Source organism: Sorex fumeus, unplaced genomic scaffold, assembly GCF_029834395.1.
Source record: "Sorex fumeus unplaced genomic scaffold, SorFum_2.1 ptg000024l, whole genome shotgun sequence".
Lineage (NCBI taxonomy): Eukaryota > Metazoa > Chordata > Mammalia > Eulipotyphla > Soricidae > Sorex > Sorex fumeus.
In genome coordinates this window covers 8,849,873-8,868,145 of record NW_026606081.1, presented here as the reverse complement: position 1 = coordinate 8,868,145, position 18,273 = coordinate 8,849,873, and the positions used below count along the sequence as shown (strand labels likewise).

Below are 18,273 nucleotides of genomic sequence, written 5' to 3'. Positions count from 1 at the left end.
CACCTCTAGTGGTCCCATTTTGGTTAAAGCTCCAATTCAGCTGGAATATATGCTTGTGTGACAGGTGATGCATAGGTGACCCACTTCTGCCACAAAGACAGCCATTGTCCCAATAAGCCTCACTGGAGCGATAGCACAGCGGGTAGGGCGTCTGCCTTGCACGCAGCCAACATGGCCGACCCGAGTTCGATTCCTCTGCCCCTCTCGGAGAGCCCGGCAAGCTACCGAGAGTATTCGATATGCCAGACACAGTAACAACAAAGTCTCCAATGGAGACGTTACTGGGCCCGCTCGAGCAAATCGATGATCAACGGGAGGGCCTTTACTTACTTACTTACTAAACAACACATAGTCCCTCCTGATTTAAAACATCCAATTAATTTATTATCAAAATAGTATCAGCATTTGTTTGAGAGAAAAATTTCAGGTGGTCCTAAATCAATACTTAAGTCCCCTTCAACAGAGGAAGCCCACCAGGGCATTATACTTCATCAGAGCAGGTTTGCAATGCCCAATTTCCCAGCACTTTGGTAAAGGGGTACAGGAAGCATCCAATTTTCCTTGGCTGTGCAGGGTTGTGTAAAATGGCCAGTGGTGGTGATTGGGGGTGGAGGTGGGGTAGGGGAGGGATACTGGATAAACACAACTCTGGTGCTTTGGTATCCCAAGCAATTTCAGCGTGTGGTGGAACCAGTTAATAACAGTACGTGTTATTACTGTGTAACATTTTCCTCATAAACAGAAAACCGTGTTTTATTTAGCATCAACACTGGCTAGATTCTGACAGCATCATCATCTTGAAATAAATTACACCAGACAGATTCCGCCCCATCCTGGATGAATGGTTCTTGATTGTCTGTGGTTTTCTGTTCTGTCTAAGACTTTTTTTTTCCCTCTATTTGCTTTAAGGATGTAAAATAATTCAACTTTGGCTGGTTATGTGGCTCAGAGCATATGTCTCACAAGTACAAAACACTGGGATTGATCCCAGCCATACAAAACAAAAAAAAAATAACTTTCTTGAACAGAACTCTAGCCTTCTCTTTATTTTCTTGTTGTGCCAGACACAGAACCTAGCTCTAATGTCTGAAGGTGCGCACTTTGCCTTTGAGTCACATCCCTGACTCCCAAATGGAATTCTAAAAGCCCCCACCGACACACACACCCCAGTCTGCCTCCACCCCCAGCAGCAGAGGAGCAATCCTTTGAAGGCTCTTCTATACAACAGTCCTGTATCATAATTCAAAATGTTGATGGTGTGCATGCTTTGCCTGCAGGAGGTGCAGGTTCAAACCACAGCCCAGTATGGTCCCCCAAGCAGGATCCATGACTATCCCCTATTGGAAAAACCAACCAAATTTTATTGGGCCCTGAGAGATAAGTACAGTGAGGAACACTTGTGCACAGTTGATATCAGTTTTTATCCTCAACGCTGAAAGTGGTGTCCTCCAAGTACCACCAGGAGCGATTCCTGAGCACAGAGCTAGGAGTAAGCCCTGAACAGCACTGGGTGTCACCTACCCCTCTAAAAAATTTTAAAAAGCTAAAAGTGATTCCTAAAATTTCAATATGCTAAGCAAGAATTTAGCAGACTGCTGGAATTAAAATCAAGTGATTATTTTACTAAAACTAGGAGCAGAGAGGCACCTCGATAAATTGAATCATGCTCTGAATGCGGGAGCCTGAGATTCATCCACGGCACCTTGGGTGCCCTAGTACCCCAGGGAGTGACTCCCTTGGAGTAGCCGGAGCATTGCCAGGGACGCCTCAAAAACAAACAAACGAATGAGTACAATTAAAGAATTATAAGTTGGTTTTCAAGGCGTTTTGTTGCTCTAAAATAATCTCAGGGAATCCTGCTTTGAAAACACCCCTCCCAAACTACGGGAGCCTTCCTACCCTGCCCCTTCTTTCGTCCATCCTCTTAAATCTCTTCTCAATTCAGAAAATAAAATGAAATAAATAATTTCAAAGAAAATGCAATTACTTAAAAGTTAATGCTCAGAGGATTATGCCTGAGCAGCACTGTCTTTTGCGTTCATTAAAAGATGGACATAAACACAACCAAATATGAAAAAGCTGATGTGACGTGGCAATCAGTCCTTTCAATCACACAGGAAAGAAAACTAAGATCAGAGGTAGCACTGTGTACTCTAAATCACTGACGGTTCGGACACCACTTCTTGCAAAGCTGTCAGCCTGTGACTTTCCTTAGCAGGCCCATGTAATGCCAGGATAGACTGACCTATTAGTCAAACAGAAGAACACTGAAAAGTCCTGGCTTTTGGAAATGCCATAGACATATCACATGATGTAGAAAAAAATACAATGTGGGTACATCATTTTTCCCCCCACTGTGATTATTAGCTTGCTGATTAGTAATTTTATTAATTGGAGTTAGACACTCTTGAATCTGTCCCATTTCCCATATCCCATGATTAAAGATTTTGAAAAAATCATCACATGGCTCCTGTTTTCCATTTCTTTTCCTACTTAAGCAGGAATTTGTTGACCTTAACTATCAAGTGTCAGTAATACATGTAAGGTCGATGACATGCTTTGCATTACTAGTGCATCACACTATTGCCAGCCCAATGTGTGACAAGGGAAGAAGAAATACCCTTCCCTTCATATGTATACCCGTTCATATGATCAGAGACTTGAGACACAAATTAAGGTCACCTTTCTAATCTTCATATCTAATTCACATTCATACAGGCATGTTCATTTTCCTGAATTACCTCCCTGACTGTGATCTATATTGGTGGTAGTTTTCAAACCACAGGAAAATGCACAAGAAGCAGTCACCAAGAGAAATGCAAAACTCCTATTTTGAAAAATACAAAATACTATTGAGTGAAATAAAAGAATACCCAGGTATAAAGGAAGATGTGTCACACCCACTGATGAAAAGCCTTAATGTTTTAAAGGAAGGAATGCTCTACAAATTCATACATGGTTCCAATGCAATCTATCAAAATCCCAGCTGAATCTTTCTTTATCACAAGGCAAGCTGACAGTAAAGCTGATATGATGGAAGACAGCAAAGGGGTCGGGGCTCACCTGTCATGCACAATACACTTGTTCTGATCCATAGCAGTCATGCCACACCTTGCACCAGCACTGCCAAACCTAGCCTTAAAGGTCCCCAAGTACCCTGAGGCCCAAATAGCTTTGCATCACTAGGCCCGAGCACTGAACCGTTTGGTCTAGTTGGCGGAGAATTACCAGCAATGACTCCTGGGTACTGCATTTGAGGCCAAATTTAAAAAAAAAAGTTTTTTCTTGTATCATCCAGAATAGTCAAGAGTCAAGAAAAAGAACAAGTTAGGAGATTCACAATCCCCTGTTTTAAAATAGAACACCATAGTAATCAAGACTGTGTAATACTAGCAAGGTAAGACATGGAACAGATTTAAGAGTCCAGGGGTGGGGAACCCCTCATATTTATGGCTGCTATTTTTAACAAAGAATGAGACCAGTTGTAGTTACTGCCAAGATAGGACCGAGAAGATCAGCTGAAGAACTTCACATCGGGACCCATGGCCTAGAATGGAACGAACAGGGTGACAGACTGTCTGAGTTCATCATGTTGACCAAGACCATTCATGGTAACTCACAGTTCCAGAAGGCAGAATCTAAACAATGGACATAGGAGTCTCCCGGTGGACGATTCCACAACGAAATAGACCACATCATATTCAATCGACGGTTTTGCCTGACTGATGTCGCTGTCGTCCCAAAATTTCGAACGGGATCGGACCACCGTCTCCTTCGTGCAAAATTCTACTTCACAGAGCGGGGAGAAAGGGCTGCAAAGTTCAAAAAGAGAACTCCCAGAATGACCACCAACTGGGAACTCGTTGGTACTATTGCGGCAACATGGGAAGATGCCATTGTTGACAACATTGACGAGGAATACGATCGACTGGTTCAGCACCTCCATGAATGTGCGAGGAACGCCAAGAGAGAGATAGCCACAAAAAATGCCTGTCTTCGAAATCTCTTGAGCTAATTCGCCAGCATGGTTTGGCGCATGCCTCAGGCAACCGCAAGCTAACGTCCGAGCTCGCAAAGCAGTGCAGAGATGCGATCAAGGAAGACCTCAGAGAGAGAAGAGCAGAAGTGCTGTATATGCGGCAGAAGCCGGGAAAAGTATTCATAACGCCCGCCTGTCCTTCGCCAACTACAAGACCAAGATGACTGACCTCCGACGTCCTGATGGATCCATCACATCCTCCAGAACGGCAATGGAGAAGATTATCCATGACTTCTACTCAAATCTCTTCGATAGCCATGTCCACTTGCCGACATACCAAATTCCACAGGATGGATATGTCGTTCCCAACGTTCTCCCTTCCGAAATCCGACACGCCATTTCATCGGTAAAGAAACAAACAGCACCTGGCCCAGACAAGGTCAGACCCAAACACCTGAAGAACCTGCCGTCAGTCCTCATCAATACACTGGCTCGGCTCTTCACTCGCTACCTGTCTGAATGCAAGGTTCTGTCCCAATGGAAAACCAGCAGGACCGTACTACTGTTCAAGAAGGGAGACATCCATGACATTAGCAACTATCGCCCGATCTGCCTATTATCTGTCATCTACAAGTTGTTCACTCGAGTCATCCTAAATAGGATTGGCAGAACACTAGATGAGGGACAACCATGCGAGCAAGCCAGGTTCCGCAAAAGATTCAGCACCATCGACCATATCCACATGATAACCAAGCTCATTGAGGTTTCTCGGGAGTTCAAGATGCCGCTCTGTCTAACGTTCATAGATTTAAAGAAGGCCTTTGATTCTGTTGAGACGGAAGCGGTCATTGAAGCCCTAGCCAATCAGGGCATTCAAGCCCAATACATCAGGATCTTCCGTGAGCTGTATTGCGGATTCACTACCAGGATCTCACCATTCTACAAAGAAGTGATCGTTGATGTCAAGAGAGGGGTGCGGCAGGGTGATACCATTTCACCGAAACTCATCAGTGCCACCCTCGAGAACATCAAGCGATGACTGGAATGGGAAGGAATGGGAGTGAAGATAGATGGTCGGCAACTACACCACCTCCGCTTTGCTGATGACATTGTTTTTTTTTCTTTTTTTTAAAAATTTATTTATTTATTTATTTTTTATCATTTTTTTTATTAGTGAAACACCATGAAGTACACTTATTGACTTATAAATTTTTGTGCTTGGGTTTCAGTTATACAATGATCAAGTACCCATCCCTCCACCAGTGCCCATCCTCCACCACCACGGGTCCTAGCATCCCTCCCACCCCCCATCCCCCCCCCCCCCCCCCCGTCCCACCCTGCCGCTGTGGCAGGGCATTCCCCCTGTTCTCTCTCTCTTCTTTTGGGTACTGTGTTTTGCCAGAGAGGCATTGAGTGGAAATCATGTTTGGTCTATAGACTACTTTTAGCATGTCTCTCCCACCCTGGGAGGGTCTTCACAACACCCTTTATTTGGTGCTCTCTTCTCTATCTGAGCTTCCTTCTCACCTAGCACATGTGGCTGGCCTTCAAGTCATGGAGCAAAATTCCTGGTACTAATCTGAGCCCTTCCTGGGTGTTAGTCTCCCGTTTTGTTGCTTTATGTTCCCCAGATGAATGCAATCTTTCTGTGTCTATCCTGCTCTTTCTGACTCATTTCGCTTAACATGATACTTTCCATGTAGTACCACTTGTATGTAAATTTCATAACTTCATCTGTTCTAGCAGCTACATAGTACTCCATTGTGTAAATGTACCAAAGCTTCTTTAACCAGTCATCTGTTCTCGGGCACTCAGGTTTTTTCCAGATTCTGGCTATTGTAAAGAGTGCTGCAATGAACAAACAATTGCATATGTCACTTCGACTATACCTTTTTGCCTCTCTGGGATATATTCCCAGGAGTGCTATAGCTGGGTCAAATGGGAGATCAAATTCTAATTTTTTGAGAATCGTCCATACTGTTTTCCAAAAGGGTTGGACCAGCCTGCATTCCCACCAGCAGTGAAGGAGGGTCCCTTTCTCGCCACATCCGCGCCAGCACCTGACATTGTTTTAATAACACCAAACATCAGCCAAGCGGCACAAATGCTGGCCGACTTTGACCGTGAGTGTGGAAATGTAGGACTACAGCTGAATCTTACGAAGACAATGTTTATGAGAAACAGCCTTGTTCCTGACGCCCCATTCGCTCTCAATGGAACGACCATCTCCGAATGCAACAGCTATGTCTACCTAGGTCGAGAGGTCAACATGACAAATGACCTGGCACCCGAGCTGCGCAGGAGGAAGAGAGCGGCTTGGAACGGCTTCAAGAACGTCGAAGAAATAGCTAAGAGGACGAAGAACCTCCGGCTCCGGGCACATCTCTTTGATTCCACTGTTCTTCCTGCATTAACATATGCCTCAGAGACCTGGGCCCTACGCAAACAGGATGAGAACGCTATTCGGGTCTCCCAAAGAAGAATAGAAAGAGCTATGCTTGGAATATCACGTTTCACTCAAATGAGAGAACGAATCCGGAGTTCTGACATCCGTCGACGATCAAGGATCAGGGACGCTGTCTCATTTGCCAAGGTGTCGAAAATCAGATGGGCTGGTCACGTAATGAGATTTAAAGACGACCGTTGGACTAGAGCTGTTACTGACTGGATTCCACGGGATGTCAAAAGACCGCGTGGCCGCCCACCTACCAGATGGTCAGACTTCTTCGTCAAGATCATGAACGATCGGTTTGAGGCCCTTCATGTTCCCGGAGTGAACAGATGCCATTGGGCTACACTAGCACGCGATAGGGACAAATGGAGACGTTACTGGCGCCCGCTCGAGCAAATCGATGACTAACGGGAAGTTAAGTGATTAAGTAAGTGATTAAGATTTTTAACAAAGGAAAAGAATTGGGCTTTTCAGTGACTGGTGGTGGCAACTGGATATATATGTGCAAATGAATGAAACTGGACCTCCTATTTCACATCACAGAACAAAAATTAATTCAAAAGTTAACAGAAAATTAACTCTAGAAAATATATGAACCAGAGTTCTAGTACAGTGGGTCAGGTACTTGCTTGGTACATGGACAACTAGGTTTTGATCCTTGGCACCCCACTTGGTCTCCTGAGACTAGTCAAGAGTGTTTCCTTAGTGCAGAGCCAAGAGTAAACTCTGAGAACTGCCCAACACGACCCCCCCAAAAAAGGTGAAAATACAGACATAACTCTGCATGACTATGTATAAATCATTTCTTAGCTATAATATGAAAGCATCAGCAATAGATGAAAAAAATCAGAAAAACTGAATCCCATCAAAAATTAAAATGTTACATTTCTAAAGGAAACCAAGAAGAATGTGAAAAGCCACATCATGGGAAAAATTGCTTGTGAACTGTCTGCTCAATAAGGAAGCATTTAGAATATATTAATACTCCAATAATTTAATGCAACACAAATAACTAAAAATTTAAAAAGCAGGGTAGTGGGGTGGTGGGCGTAAATGCTTGAAGAGAGCCCAGCACAACACACAAATAGCCAGAAAGAATGCAAAAGGAACTCAACAACAGCATTAGCCATTAGGAAAATACAAGTTAAACCTACGTCCTCCAGGGCGTTCAACTCAAGATAAGCAAAAGGAAAAATAGGAAAAGAGCTAGGGTAGCCGAGTCGTGGTGGGAATGGGCAACTGTCCAGCCACCCTGGAAGAAAGTGGGAATTTCCCATGTTAAACAGAATCATCAACTTACAGGGGTTATTTGATTTTCTAATGGAAACAAAGTCATTCTATAAAATATCACCTTTTCCTCCTAAATACTCAGAGGCACCAGAAATTCAAAATGAAGAAATATAAAATTTTCAATATGCACTGAATAATTTCTTTGGTGTTTTAAATTAGAAAAGATTTATAGATCGCGCATATTCAATTCAGAATTCAAATTGGAACCCAACCTAGATTTAAATCACTCAGTAAGGCTGGGTTCAACTCAAGGTTTAAGATCCTATGTAAGAAATACTCTGGACAACCTTTCAGTATCAATATTGCAAACCATAGTGCCCGAGAGAGAGAGAGAGAGAGAGAGAGAAGAGAGAGAGAGAAAGAGTGCTTGTCATAGAAGCAAGCAGAGGGCAGGGGGTAGGGGGTGGTGGGAGAGAAGCTGAGGACACTGGTGCTGGGAAAAGTTCACTGGTAGAGGGATGGGTGTTGGAACACAGTATGACAGAAATCCAAGCATGAACAGCTTTGTAAAAATAAATAAATAACAATTAAAAAAAATAAATGTAAAAAATGAAAAAAAATAGTTCCTGAGACTATGCCATGTAAGTATAATTATGTTCATGTCCATCAAAGCACAATTATTATGGAATTTTTGAATTAAAAATCTTTCTTTTGATTAAAAAAAAAGATCCAATGAAAACAACAGTGAGAAAATTCTGCCCCCCTCTCTCCTACCTTAATAAGCTGAAGAGCCTGAACACATCAAGGCAATTAATTACTTCCTCCATAATATTATTCAATCTATTTTCTCCCCATCTCCTATTTTGGTGGTTTGCCACAGGAGGGTCTCCTAAGCACTACTCAGGTGGCACAGGGCCCCTCCCGGCCACTCTCAGCTGGAGGTTCATTGCAAGGGCCCAAGGGTGCAGTGCTGCTCAGGACTTACAGTGGAAGGGACACCTGGGCACCCTGGTGTGGCAGGGTCCTCCCAAGGCTGTGCCTGGTCCGACTAGGTGACCAGGTGGTGTCAGGAATCAAACTGAAGTCAGCTGCATACAAGGCCTTATTGTTATCTTTCTGACCTCTACCACGTTAGTTTCCTAATTACCATCTCGCCCATTTCTACTCCTGCCAGGTTATCCCTCACTAGATTCTAACACAGGCGCACCAGGACTTTCTGAGACGGCGCAGTTGTAACTTCATGGGCTGAGTATATGCACACTCACAATTCTCTGATTTTCCATAAGGCTTAAGGAGACAGGGCCTGCATTCATTTTTGGCTCCCCACTGAATCATGAGCCCTCGAGGGCACTGTCCGAAAGCCTAGTAAACTCCAGCCAGTGTACCTCACAAGCTCTTAGCACTGTCATGAAACCTTGTAAATTCCAAATAGCAGCTTTCCTTCCCTTTTAGATTTGCTGAATCTGCAACAGACTCAAGTTGCAGAACCGACAGGGAACATACATTGAATGAGATTGTAGGTAGCATATGATCACCTAAGGATAAAATGAAGGATTTTTAATGTACACATTGTGGAAAATTTCTATAATTTCTTTCATGTTTTGTTGTTTGAGGGGCCACACCCAGCAGTGCTCAGGGCTTATTCCTGGTGTTCTGGCATGGTACTGGGTATTGGGGCTAGAACTAGGACCAGCAACTGCAAGGTGACCTTTGTTGCCATGCTTGTATAAGGCAAGCACTTTAACCCTTGTACTAGCTCCTCAGACTCAAACTATCCATTTCAAAAGGGCTGAGTGCATGCTTTGCACAGAGGAGGCCCAGGTTCGATCCTGGGTGGTACATGGCTTCCCTGGTACTATTCTGGGAGTAGCCCACCAGTACCACTGTGTATGGCTCCCAGTACAAAAACTGTATTTTAAAAAAATCACCTAGTATTAGTAAAATGTTGTTTCAGATAGTCTGTAAATTTCATTTCCCAAGTGTGGACCTTATATTCGACGAGTATAGGTTTCTGCTACAACCTGAAATTCTATTTATTAACATAACATGAAAAGTCCTGTTGGGCAAGAGAGGTAACGTGGCAGGGAGGGCGCTTGCCTTGAACACAACACACAGGCCCAATCCCAGAACCCCTATGGTCCCCTGTGCCCATAGGGAGCAATCCCTGAGCAAAGGCAGGAATAAGTCCTGATCAGCACCAGATTTGCCCCCGAAACAAAACAAATGAGACATTATGAATAAGCTGAAATACTAAGAACGATAACATGACTTTACAAAACAAGGAAATTTTCTTCATCCATATTTAACATGGTCACTTACCTGTATTAAAGGCTGTAAAAAAACTCTTTCTTGAAGGACCTAAAATATAAAATAAGTTTTTGTAACACACAAGTTTTATCTTAAATGTCACATACAACAAGCCATCTAAAACTTGGGATTTCTTCTACTCCTCCCACCCAATTTATGAGCATCTAAGTTTTGGGTTCCAGGTGGGAAATGCCACTGAGACACAACAACTTCATTTACCAGGAATAACTCTAGTGAAAGCAATACTCACAATGGTATGAATTCATCATCACAAACAATCAATTTTCACAGGGCAAATAACACTGTTCAGACAAGAACAGCTGAAGTAAAATGCCAAGGGAACTGAGTTACCCCATTTATTATTCATTCGACTAGCCCACTGCTGGCCTTCTGAAAGATAGTCCAGGTGTGACTGCTGAAATTGCCAATAATTAAATGCATTTCACTTGATATTCAGCTGATGAAGATTGCATACTTAAACTTTTGTCCTCCAAGTTGATACAAGATAAAATACAACCAAGGGAATCCTTACATGATACTTCATGATCATCAAACATTTGGCCAAGTATATGCCAGTGAAGTTGAAAAAACTCAAGCCAAATTTATAACAGATGCAGCGCCACAAGCTAAGTCACAAGAAAAAACAAACTATGCTTGCTCCTACTAGACATAATACGGTCATTTGTACGGTGCAATCAGCTGCAAAGCACTAATCAGAAGAGCCACATTCTATGTGTGGGATTTTCCAGCAGTGAGGATAATCTTCTGCAATATGTGTCTGCTGTAAAAAGAAAGTGCTGATTTCTGCTCAACTAAGATCTGTGGCATAAAAACTTATAAATTCTATAAAGACAATTTTGAAAACTGGAATTTCCTTTTTTAAAAAAAATGTATCTTTCAGTGAAACTACAGAGTTCTAATTCTAAAATAAATCATAGCAAAAGCTTGACCATGTTTCTTTTTAGAAATTGGCGTTAAGATGCACATTATAGTGTTGTTGACATTAATTAAAATCACAGCTTTGCACAAAAATCATCCCAGCAAAGGATGATGGGGCCACACCTGGTAGTGTCCAAGGCTGACTCTTAGCTCTAGTTCAAGGACCACTCCCTGAGGTGCTCTGAGGACCACATAGAACTGGAAATAGAACTAGCCTTAGTTAGTGTATGGTGACCCTAGTCCATTTGTTGTTTCCGAAAGGTTAAAATTCATGGGGCAGGACAGTACAGTGCTAGGGTGCTTGCCTTGTCCCTGGCTGACCCAGCTTTGATCGCTGGCATCCCATATGGCACCACAAACATCACCAGGAGTAATTCCCAAATGCAGAGCCAGGATCAACCTCTGAGCACTGCCAAATAAGCGCCCCCACCACTCCCTCCCCCGCAAAAAATACCCCCAAACCAGAAAGGTTAAGATTCTGGGGATATGGGAGTTTGCTGGCAGATGAAGGATGTCACTGTCACTGTCCTCCCATTGTTCATCGATTTGCTCGAGCGGGCCCAGTAACATCTCCATCGTGAGACTTGTTGTTAGTGTTTGGCATATTGAATACGTCACGGGTAGCTTGCCAGGCTTTGCCGTGTGAGCGAAATACTCTCGGTAGCTTGCCGGGCTTTTGAGAGGAGCGGAGGAATTGAACCCGGCTCTGCCGGGCTGGCTGTGCGCAAGGCAAATGCCCTACCGCTGTGCTATCGCTCCAGCCCAAGATGAAGGATGAAACCATGAAAAATAAAGAATTTTTTGCACTTGCCCATACTCATGTCTGTTTTTTTCTTCACACACACACACACACACACAGAGCAGATGCAGTAAATACTCGCACTGTCGTGAAAAAGTGCCATAATTCTGAAAGTTATCCATCAAAATATCCCATGGAAGAAGCTAGAACCTGAGGCCATGAACAATGTTCACATTCAAACAGGTCGATTAGCATTGTGCACCAAAGTCAAAATTGGATTGTTCAGGAAACGCTGCTTTGGAAAATGTGGCCTATGTCATGATCACTTAAATGAAGAGCTCATAATCTCACCACCTTTATTTTCCTAATTTACTAAAGAATAAAAGGCAAGACACAGGAAAATGAACAAACTATGTCTAAGTTTTCTTGAAATAGAAACAAAACAATGATACAGAAAGGCAAATGGAGGAAACATAAGGTTTACCAGGAGTTAAAGGAATACTGTGTCTTTGTTTCTCTAATCCTCTGATATGCTGATATGAATATCAATATCACATTTTTATCAAATTTCTTATTTACAATTATTCTTCCAATTAAACAATTTTTCAATTCATTAAACGACATATTTCTTTTTTTTGGGGGGGGGGGGGGGTGTTCACACCCAGCGATCCACAATGGTTACTCCTGGCTCATGCACTCAGGAATTACTCCTGGCGGTGCTTGGGGGACCATATGGGATGCTGGGAATTCAACTCAGGTCGTTTAAATGCAAGGCAAATGCCCTACCGCTGTGCTATCACTCTAGTCCCAGATGTTTCTAAAATATTTCAGACATGTGGTGATAAAACTGACATTAGACATTCCATATTGAATATGCCACATGCTTTGTAAACCTGAAAGTTACTCATGGAGTACAAAAGGAGAGGGGATGAAGTATAGCAAAAAGAACATGGCTTGCAGGGCCAGAGAGGTAGTACAGAGGTTAAGGCACTTGTCCCACATGTGGATCATCCAGGTTCAATCCCTTGTACCTCGCTAATATGGCCCCCTAGCACCTCCAAGTGTGTCCCTAAACAAAACAAAAAGAACATAGGCTAAAACACAAAAAGACTAAAGGTGGAGAACAAAAACTGCACTTTGATCTTATTTTAGGTAACTACCTTAGAATGATTAATCCTAGTCAGTTTATTTTTATCTTAGATTTCTGCCCAATCTGCTCATGGATCTGGGTTAAGGTGTCTGATAAACATTCCTTATGGCAGAGCAAGGAAGAGACCCTCCGTGCTAAACCTCATCTTTCTTCCATAGACTTTTATAAATAATTTTCAAACAGTCCCTAACCGTGTTACATCTTAACTTGCTATGAGCCAAGCGTTTGAGGTTTATCATTCCTCTTTTAGAAGCCCATCCTGAAGGCCATACCTTTCAGAGGGGTTTTCAGTAAGTGGGTGTGTACTCTGGGCGCTGAAGGCTTCAGATACAAGGATGCCGGCGAGCCATTTTGAAAGGCTGGTTTGGGAGGTTTCTCCTCAAACTTGATGAGAGCAGCATTTCCAGCTGTAAAAGAACAGAGAAAAATATTTTTATATAAACACAGCAGCAATTTCTACAATTCCTTCCATCCTCCTGGGACCAGCAAGACCTTATCAAATACCTCCAGTGGGCACAGTCCCAGCACGCTGGGAATACAAGTCTCAGAGGAATCTCCTGTCCTGGAGATACGCAAGGTCACCACTACAGTCAGATACCCTGGCAGAGCCCACAGTTACATGTATACTTATGCTTCTTGTTCAGCTCAGCTTTCATTGCCAATAGAAGCCGGGAGACATATTATATGTGCATCCATGTAATGCAGTATGCATGTTCAGGGTGAAACTAGGAAGAACTGCCAGCGTCATGAGGCTGAGGCAGAGGACGAGGAAGCAGCTTCTTAGCTACATGTGAGCATTACTCCTTGGCAGTCGCAAGGATGATCCGGTTCTGCTTGTCCAACTGCAACATCTGACTGGGAACAAAGGGACCCAAGTCCAAAATCCAGCAGCTAAAAGGGACTTCCCAAATAATTAAAACATCTTTTGTTTTTAATTAAAACAAATTTTGTTTGTGATTTAGGTCTGTGCTCAGGTATTGCTCCCTGCGAGGCTTATGGGACCATGAAACACTGGGGACCGAACCTGGGCCTCTTGCACACGAAGCGCTCGGTCTTTCGTGTTATCTCTCCAGCTCTAAAAATGCCTTTGGAATGACATCTGAAGAGGTGTCCGCGTTAGATCCCCTGCACTGCGTGATTCCCAAGTACCACTCAGAGCAATTCCCAAACACAAAGCCATGAGTAGCCTTCAGCACCACCAGATGTGGCCCCCAAATCAACTCCTCGGGTGTCCTAATTCTATCTTATCTCTTGAAAAGTAGGTTGGTATCAATGTATCCTTAATAGTCCTTTTCCTGGCAGTTCGGGGAATGTAGCTCAGTGGGAAAGTATATAAATCAAGGCCCTGTTTCTAGCATGTGTGCGTGCACAACCACACACACACACACACACACACACACACACACACAGATCATATTTTTACAGGTCCTTCCTAAATTGTTACCTTCCTCTTTACAAGCACGACTTCCCATGAATCTCCGATAGCATCCTTAAGTTGTGTATTTGTAGTCGGGGCAGAGGAAGAGGCAGAGAAAGAACACAGGGCTTGTGTCCAGCAGGTTGGACTGCAAATGCGATGTCTGTAAAACATCTAACTTCCTTCTTTCCCTTTTGTTCTCAACAACTGAGTAATCTTTGAATGAGTACCCTCTACAGAAGACTAACCCCTACAAAGAATTTTAATGGGGCTGTTTTGTTCTTACTGAGAGATTATCACATTATATAACATCCAGAAGTAAAAACACAGGAATTTGTCCTTTTATATTCCCAAAGGGGGGAAAAATAGGTATACAAAAATAGTGGGAAATGATAGAAATTTCTAGGGATTTTTTTTTATTCCCCTATAAGTTGGCATTCTTAGTGCTATTGCCTTGCTTCTGTGCAAACCACTCTCACCACACACTTTTTGGGCCTCTTGACATAAGGAATATTTAGGACCCTGTCTAGGGTGTGTGAGGGTGTGTGTGTGTGTGTGTGTGTGTGTGTGTGTGTGTGTGTGTTGTGGTGAAGGGGATTGACAGTCTCACTCATGCAAGGGATGTGCTCTACCCCCTGGATTGAGACTGGCAATGTTTTAGTATCACTAGACAGAACCATTTCATTCCTCCCTTAACTGCCTGCAAGGGGCTTCTGTTCCAGGAAGGCTACCCGTGGAGACAACAACAAAGGATACCAAGGAGAGATGCTGAGCTGAGTGGATGAGTGAGGCCTGTGATTTCAAATTCCCCTCAACGTCTCTCTTTCTCTGGAGGGCATGGCAACCCCTTGAAATATTTACTTTTCCAAGTGCCATTAAGTTGTTTTTCTCCCCATTGGAGTCCTTGGTCTCCTCCATTCTCCCTAGCTCAGGATGGCATGGAAGCACTACTTTGCGTGGCTATTGTGAAGTTTTGAGTCAGTGTGGGGTTCCCCTGCACACATACCTCCCCTCCTCCCCCCGTTAATCTGTTTATTTCTATTATTAGACCAGTCAAAAGAGCATAAAAGGGGGAGCTGTTGGTGGGGAGAGGGGAGGAGCCTCCCTTATATTGTCAACCTTGATTCCTGCTTTACTGTTTCTCCCCCCCTCCCCGATTGTGCCCGCCAGTTCTCAGGAGTCACACCTGGCTCTTTGTAACTCAGGGGTCATTCTAGTGGGTGCTCAAGTGAAGATATGAGGTGACAGGATTTGAACCAGGTGAGAGCCCTATGCTAGGCAAGCACTTAACCTCTGAACTATTTCTATGGCCCCATGTTGCATGTTTTTAAGTCCCAGACTCAACAAAGATGGTGGGATGGAGCAGTGTGGGACTAGGGTTCCATCCTTTGAGGCCAGAGTGGACTACCAGGAATACGCCCAGCACTGATAGGGTTGGGGGCATGCTTGATTGAGGGATCAAACTCAAGGCCTCTAACATTCTAAACATGTGCTCAGCACCCTCGGAACTATCTCCCCAGCCTTTTTACTTGACTTTTTAGAAGTGTAAAGCTTCTACACTTATTTACAAACACATCAGAAGTCTGAAGACAGCTAGACTGTTTTCAGTAGACTACACCAGCCCAGCTCCTGCAAGAGTGCTGGTAGGCGTCTTTCCCCATTTGGAGTCTATGCTGTTATTTCTCCTTAATCTACATCAGGTCTCTCTCTAGAGCCATCTGTTATTCTTCCTGTGGCCAGATGATGTTTGCAGTATTAGGTCAACACAAAGCCTTCCCTCCTACTGTCAAGTTCCTGGCAATTTCCTGTGCTTCTTTCCAATGCTTTCTCCTTGCCCAGGACCTAGAGACTGGGTTTTTCCTAAGTTGACAGGGAACAAATAAAAAAAAAAATCAATACTGATATTGCCATGGTAAAGTTTAATGTAACCTTTTTAAAGGCAGATGGGGAATAACTCGAGTCTAAAAACAAAAGAACCAAGATTCAGAGTAAATTTTTAATTTTTCTCTTTAAAAACGAGGTATTGAGTGATAATTCGCATATCACTTTGTGCTAAATCAAAATCCAAGAAAGGAAATGAGATTCTATCCAGCAGTGCTGGGAGGTTCCTGGGTGGGGGTCACTCCTGGTAATTCTCAGCCCATAGATTTAAAGGGAGGGCCCGAGGAAATGGTGATACTTGGACCCCACAGCACTGGGGAACTAGCAGGGATATTAGATGTATGGGATAAAGGCGAGCTTGGCTACATGCAAGGCCTCGCATGCATCCAAACCCCTATGCTATCTTTTCAGCCTGATGTTAGCTTTTAGCCAGGTCTGATGGCAATCTGGATTGAAGTCGGTTTTGTGTGAAACACTGTTGAGTTAAATTCAGCGGCGGCCCAGCATCCTCCACATCCAGCCTCTCCCATCTCAGCCTCTGCCTCTCGACCCTCTCATTGCTCACGCGACCTTAACTTCCACTCCTGCACCCCAGAACTCTCTCTTCTCTTGCTTGCTTCCTGAACCATGCAGCTGAGCATCACGTCTCACACTAGAACTCCGGTCACTGAGGAAGACCTTCAGGTAAGGAAAAGAGAAACACCTAGCATAATCTTTCAGAGATGTTCAGTGGGGCTAACTCCAGAGATCTACCCTCAGCACAGCAGGAGCACTGTGGGGGGAGCCATGAAGAAGTCCACCAAGCTCAATGAGTGAAAACAAAAACATGGAAGGCTCTCCCAGTACCAGAAAACTCTGTAAACTCCCAGAGTGACTTTAGTGATACCAAGTTGATGTTTAATGACCTCAAAGAAATGATGGCATAGTAGAAAGGCACAAGAAAATATGAGGACAGAAATGAAAAAACTATAATCAAGTAGAAATAGAAATGAAGAATATGATAAGTGATAGAAAAAACTTCAAGAGTAGGTCTGAGCAGCAGAATAACAGCAGCTGAGGAAAAGAACTCCAAGGTGATGTGAAGGAAACCTCTAGAAAACAAGAAAAGATGAAAGTGTCTCAAAAGAAATGATAATTATGGGAGTAGTTTGAGAGGAATGATATCAGAATTCCTGGCATCCCAGAAGAATAAAGGTAAAGGTAAAGGCCCTCCCGTTGTTCATCGATTTGCTCGAGCGGGCCCAGTAACGTCTCCATTGGAGACTTTGTTGTTACTGTGTTTGGCATATCGAATACATCACGGGGAGCTTGCCAGACTCTGCCGTGTGGGCGAGATACTCTCGGTAGCTTGCTGGGCTCTCCGAGAGGGGTGGAGGAATCGAACTCGGGTTGGCCATGTTGGCTGCGTGCAAGGCAAACGCCCTACCGCTGTGCATCGCTCCAGCCCAGAAGAATATGAAGTGAATTTGTTGAAGAACCACTAGCTAAAGAAATAATAGATAAGAATTTCCCAGAGCTGGGGCCACAGTACAATGGATAGGGAACTTTCCCTGTATTTGGCTGACCCAGGTTTGATTCCCGGCAACCCATATGATCCTCCTAGCCCCACCAGGAGTCATCCCTGAGCACAGAGCCAGGAGGCAGCCCTGAGCACCATGGGGCCCAAACAAACAAACAACAACAATGAATACCCCAGAGTTGAGGAGTACAGTTAACCATATCCAAGAGACCCAAAGGTGACAGTGAAAATAGAAATAGAAAAAAATCCAAGACACACACACACTGCACTCAGAATGAAAAAAGCTAAAGAATACTGAAAGAAACAAGATCAAGAAAGGAAATTGCATACAAAAGAACGCATATAAGATATACAGCAGGCCTAGGGGCTGGAGCAATAGCACAGCAGGTAGAGCGTTTGCCTCGCACACAGCCGACCTAGGTTCGATTCCCAGCATCCCATATGGTCCCCCGAGCACTGACAAGAGTAATTCCCGAGTGCATGAACCAGGTGTAACTCCTGTGCATCGCCGGGTGTGACCCAAAAAGGAAAAAAAAAAAAGATATACAGCGGACCTATCAAATGAGACTCTGTGAGTTAGAATAGCATGAATAGTTAGAAAAAAACTCAATGAAACCCATTTTGCAACACACATTACGGGAAGTTCTTGAAGAGTCAAGG

At 43.7% G+C, this 18,273-nt stretch overlaps 1 protein-coding gene across 2 annotated transcripts in view; it reads right to left on the bottom strand.

The window, feature by feature from the left end:
* Positions 1–18,273, bottom strand: part of MTUS1 (microtubule associated scaffold protein 1) — a 131,253-nt gene that overhangs the window by 64,808 nt on the left and 48,172 nt on the right. For both annotated transcript variants that reach the window (XM_056114062.1, XM_056114063.1), the window contains 2 exons: positions 13,069–13,203; positions 9,981–10,019 (listed from right to left, as the gene is read on the bottom strand). In XM_056114062.1, coding sequence (XP_055970037.1) covers positions 9,981–10,019; positions 13,069–13,203 — 174 coding nt within the window. The remainder of the gene's footprint in view (positions 1–9,980; positions 10,020–13,068; positions 13,204–18,273) is intronic.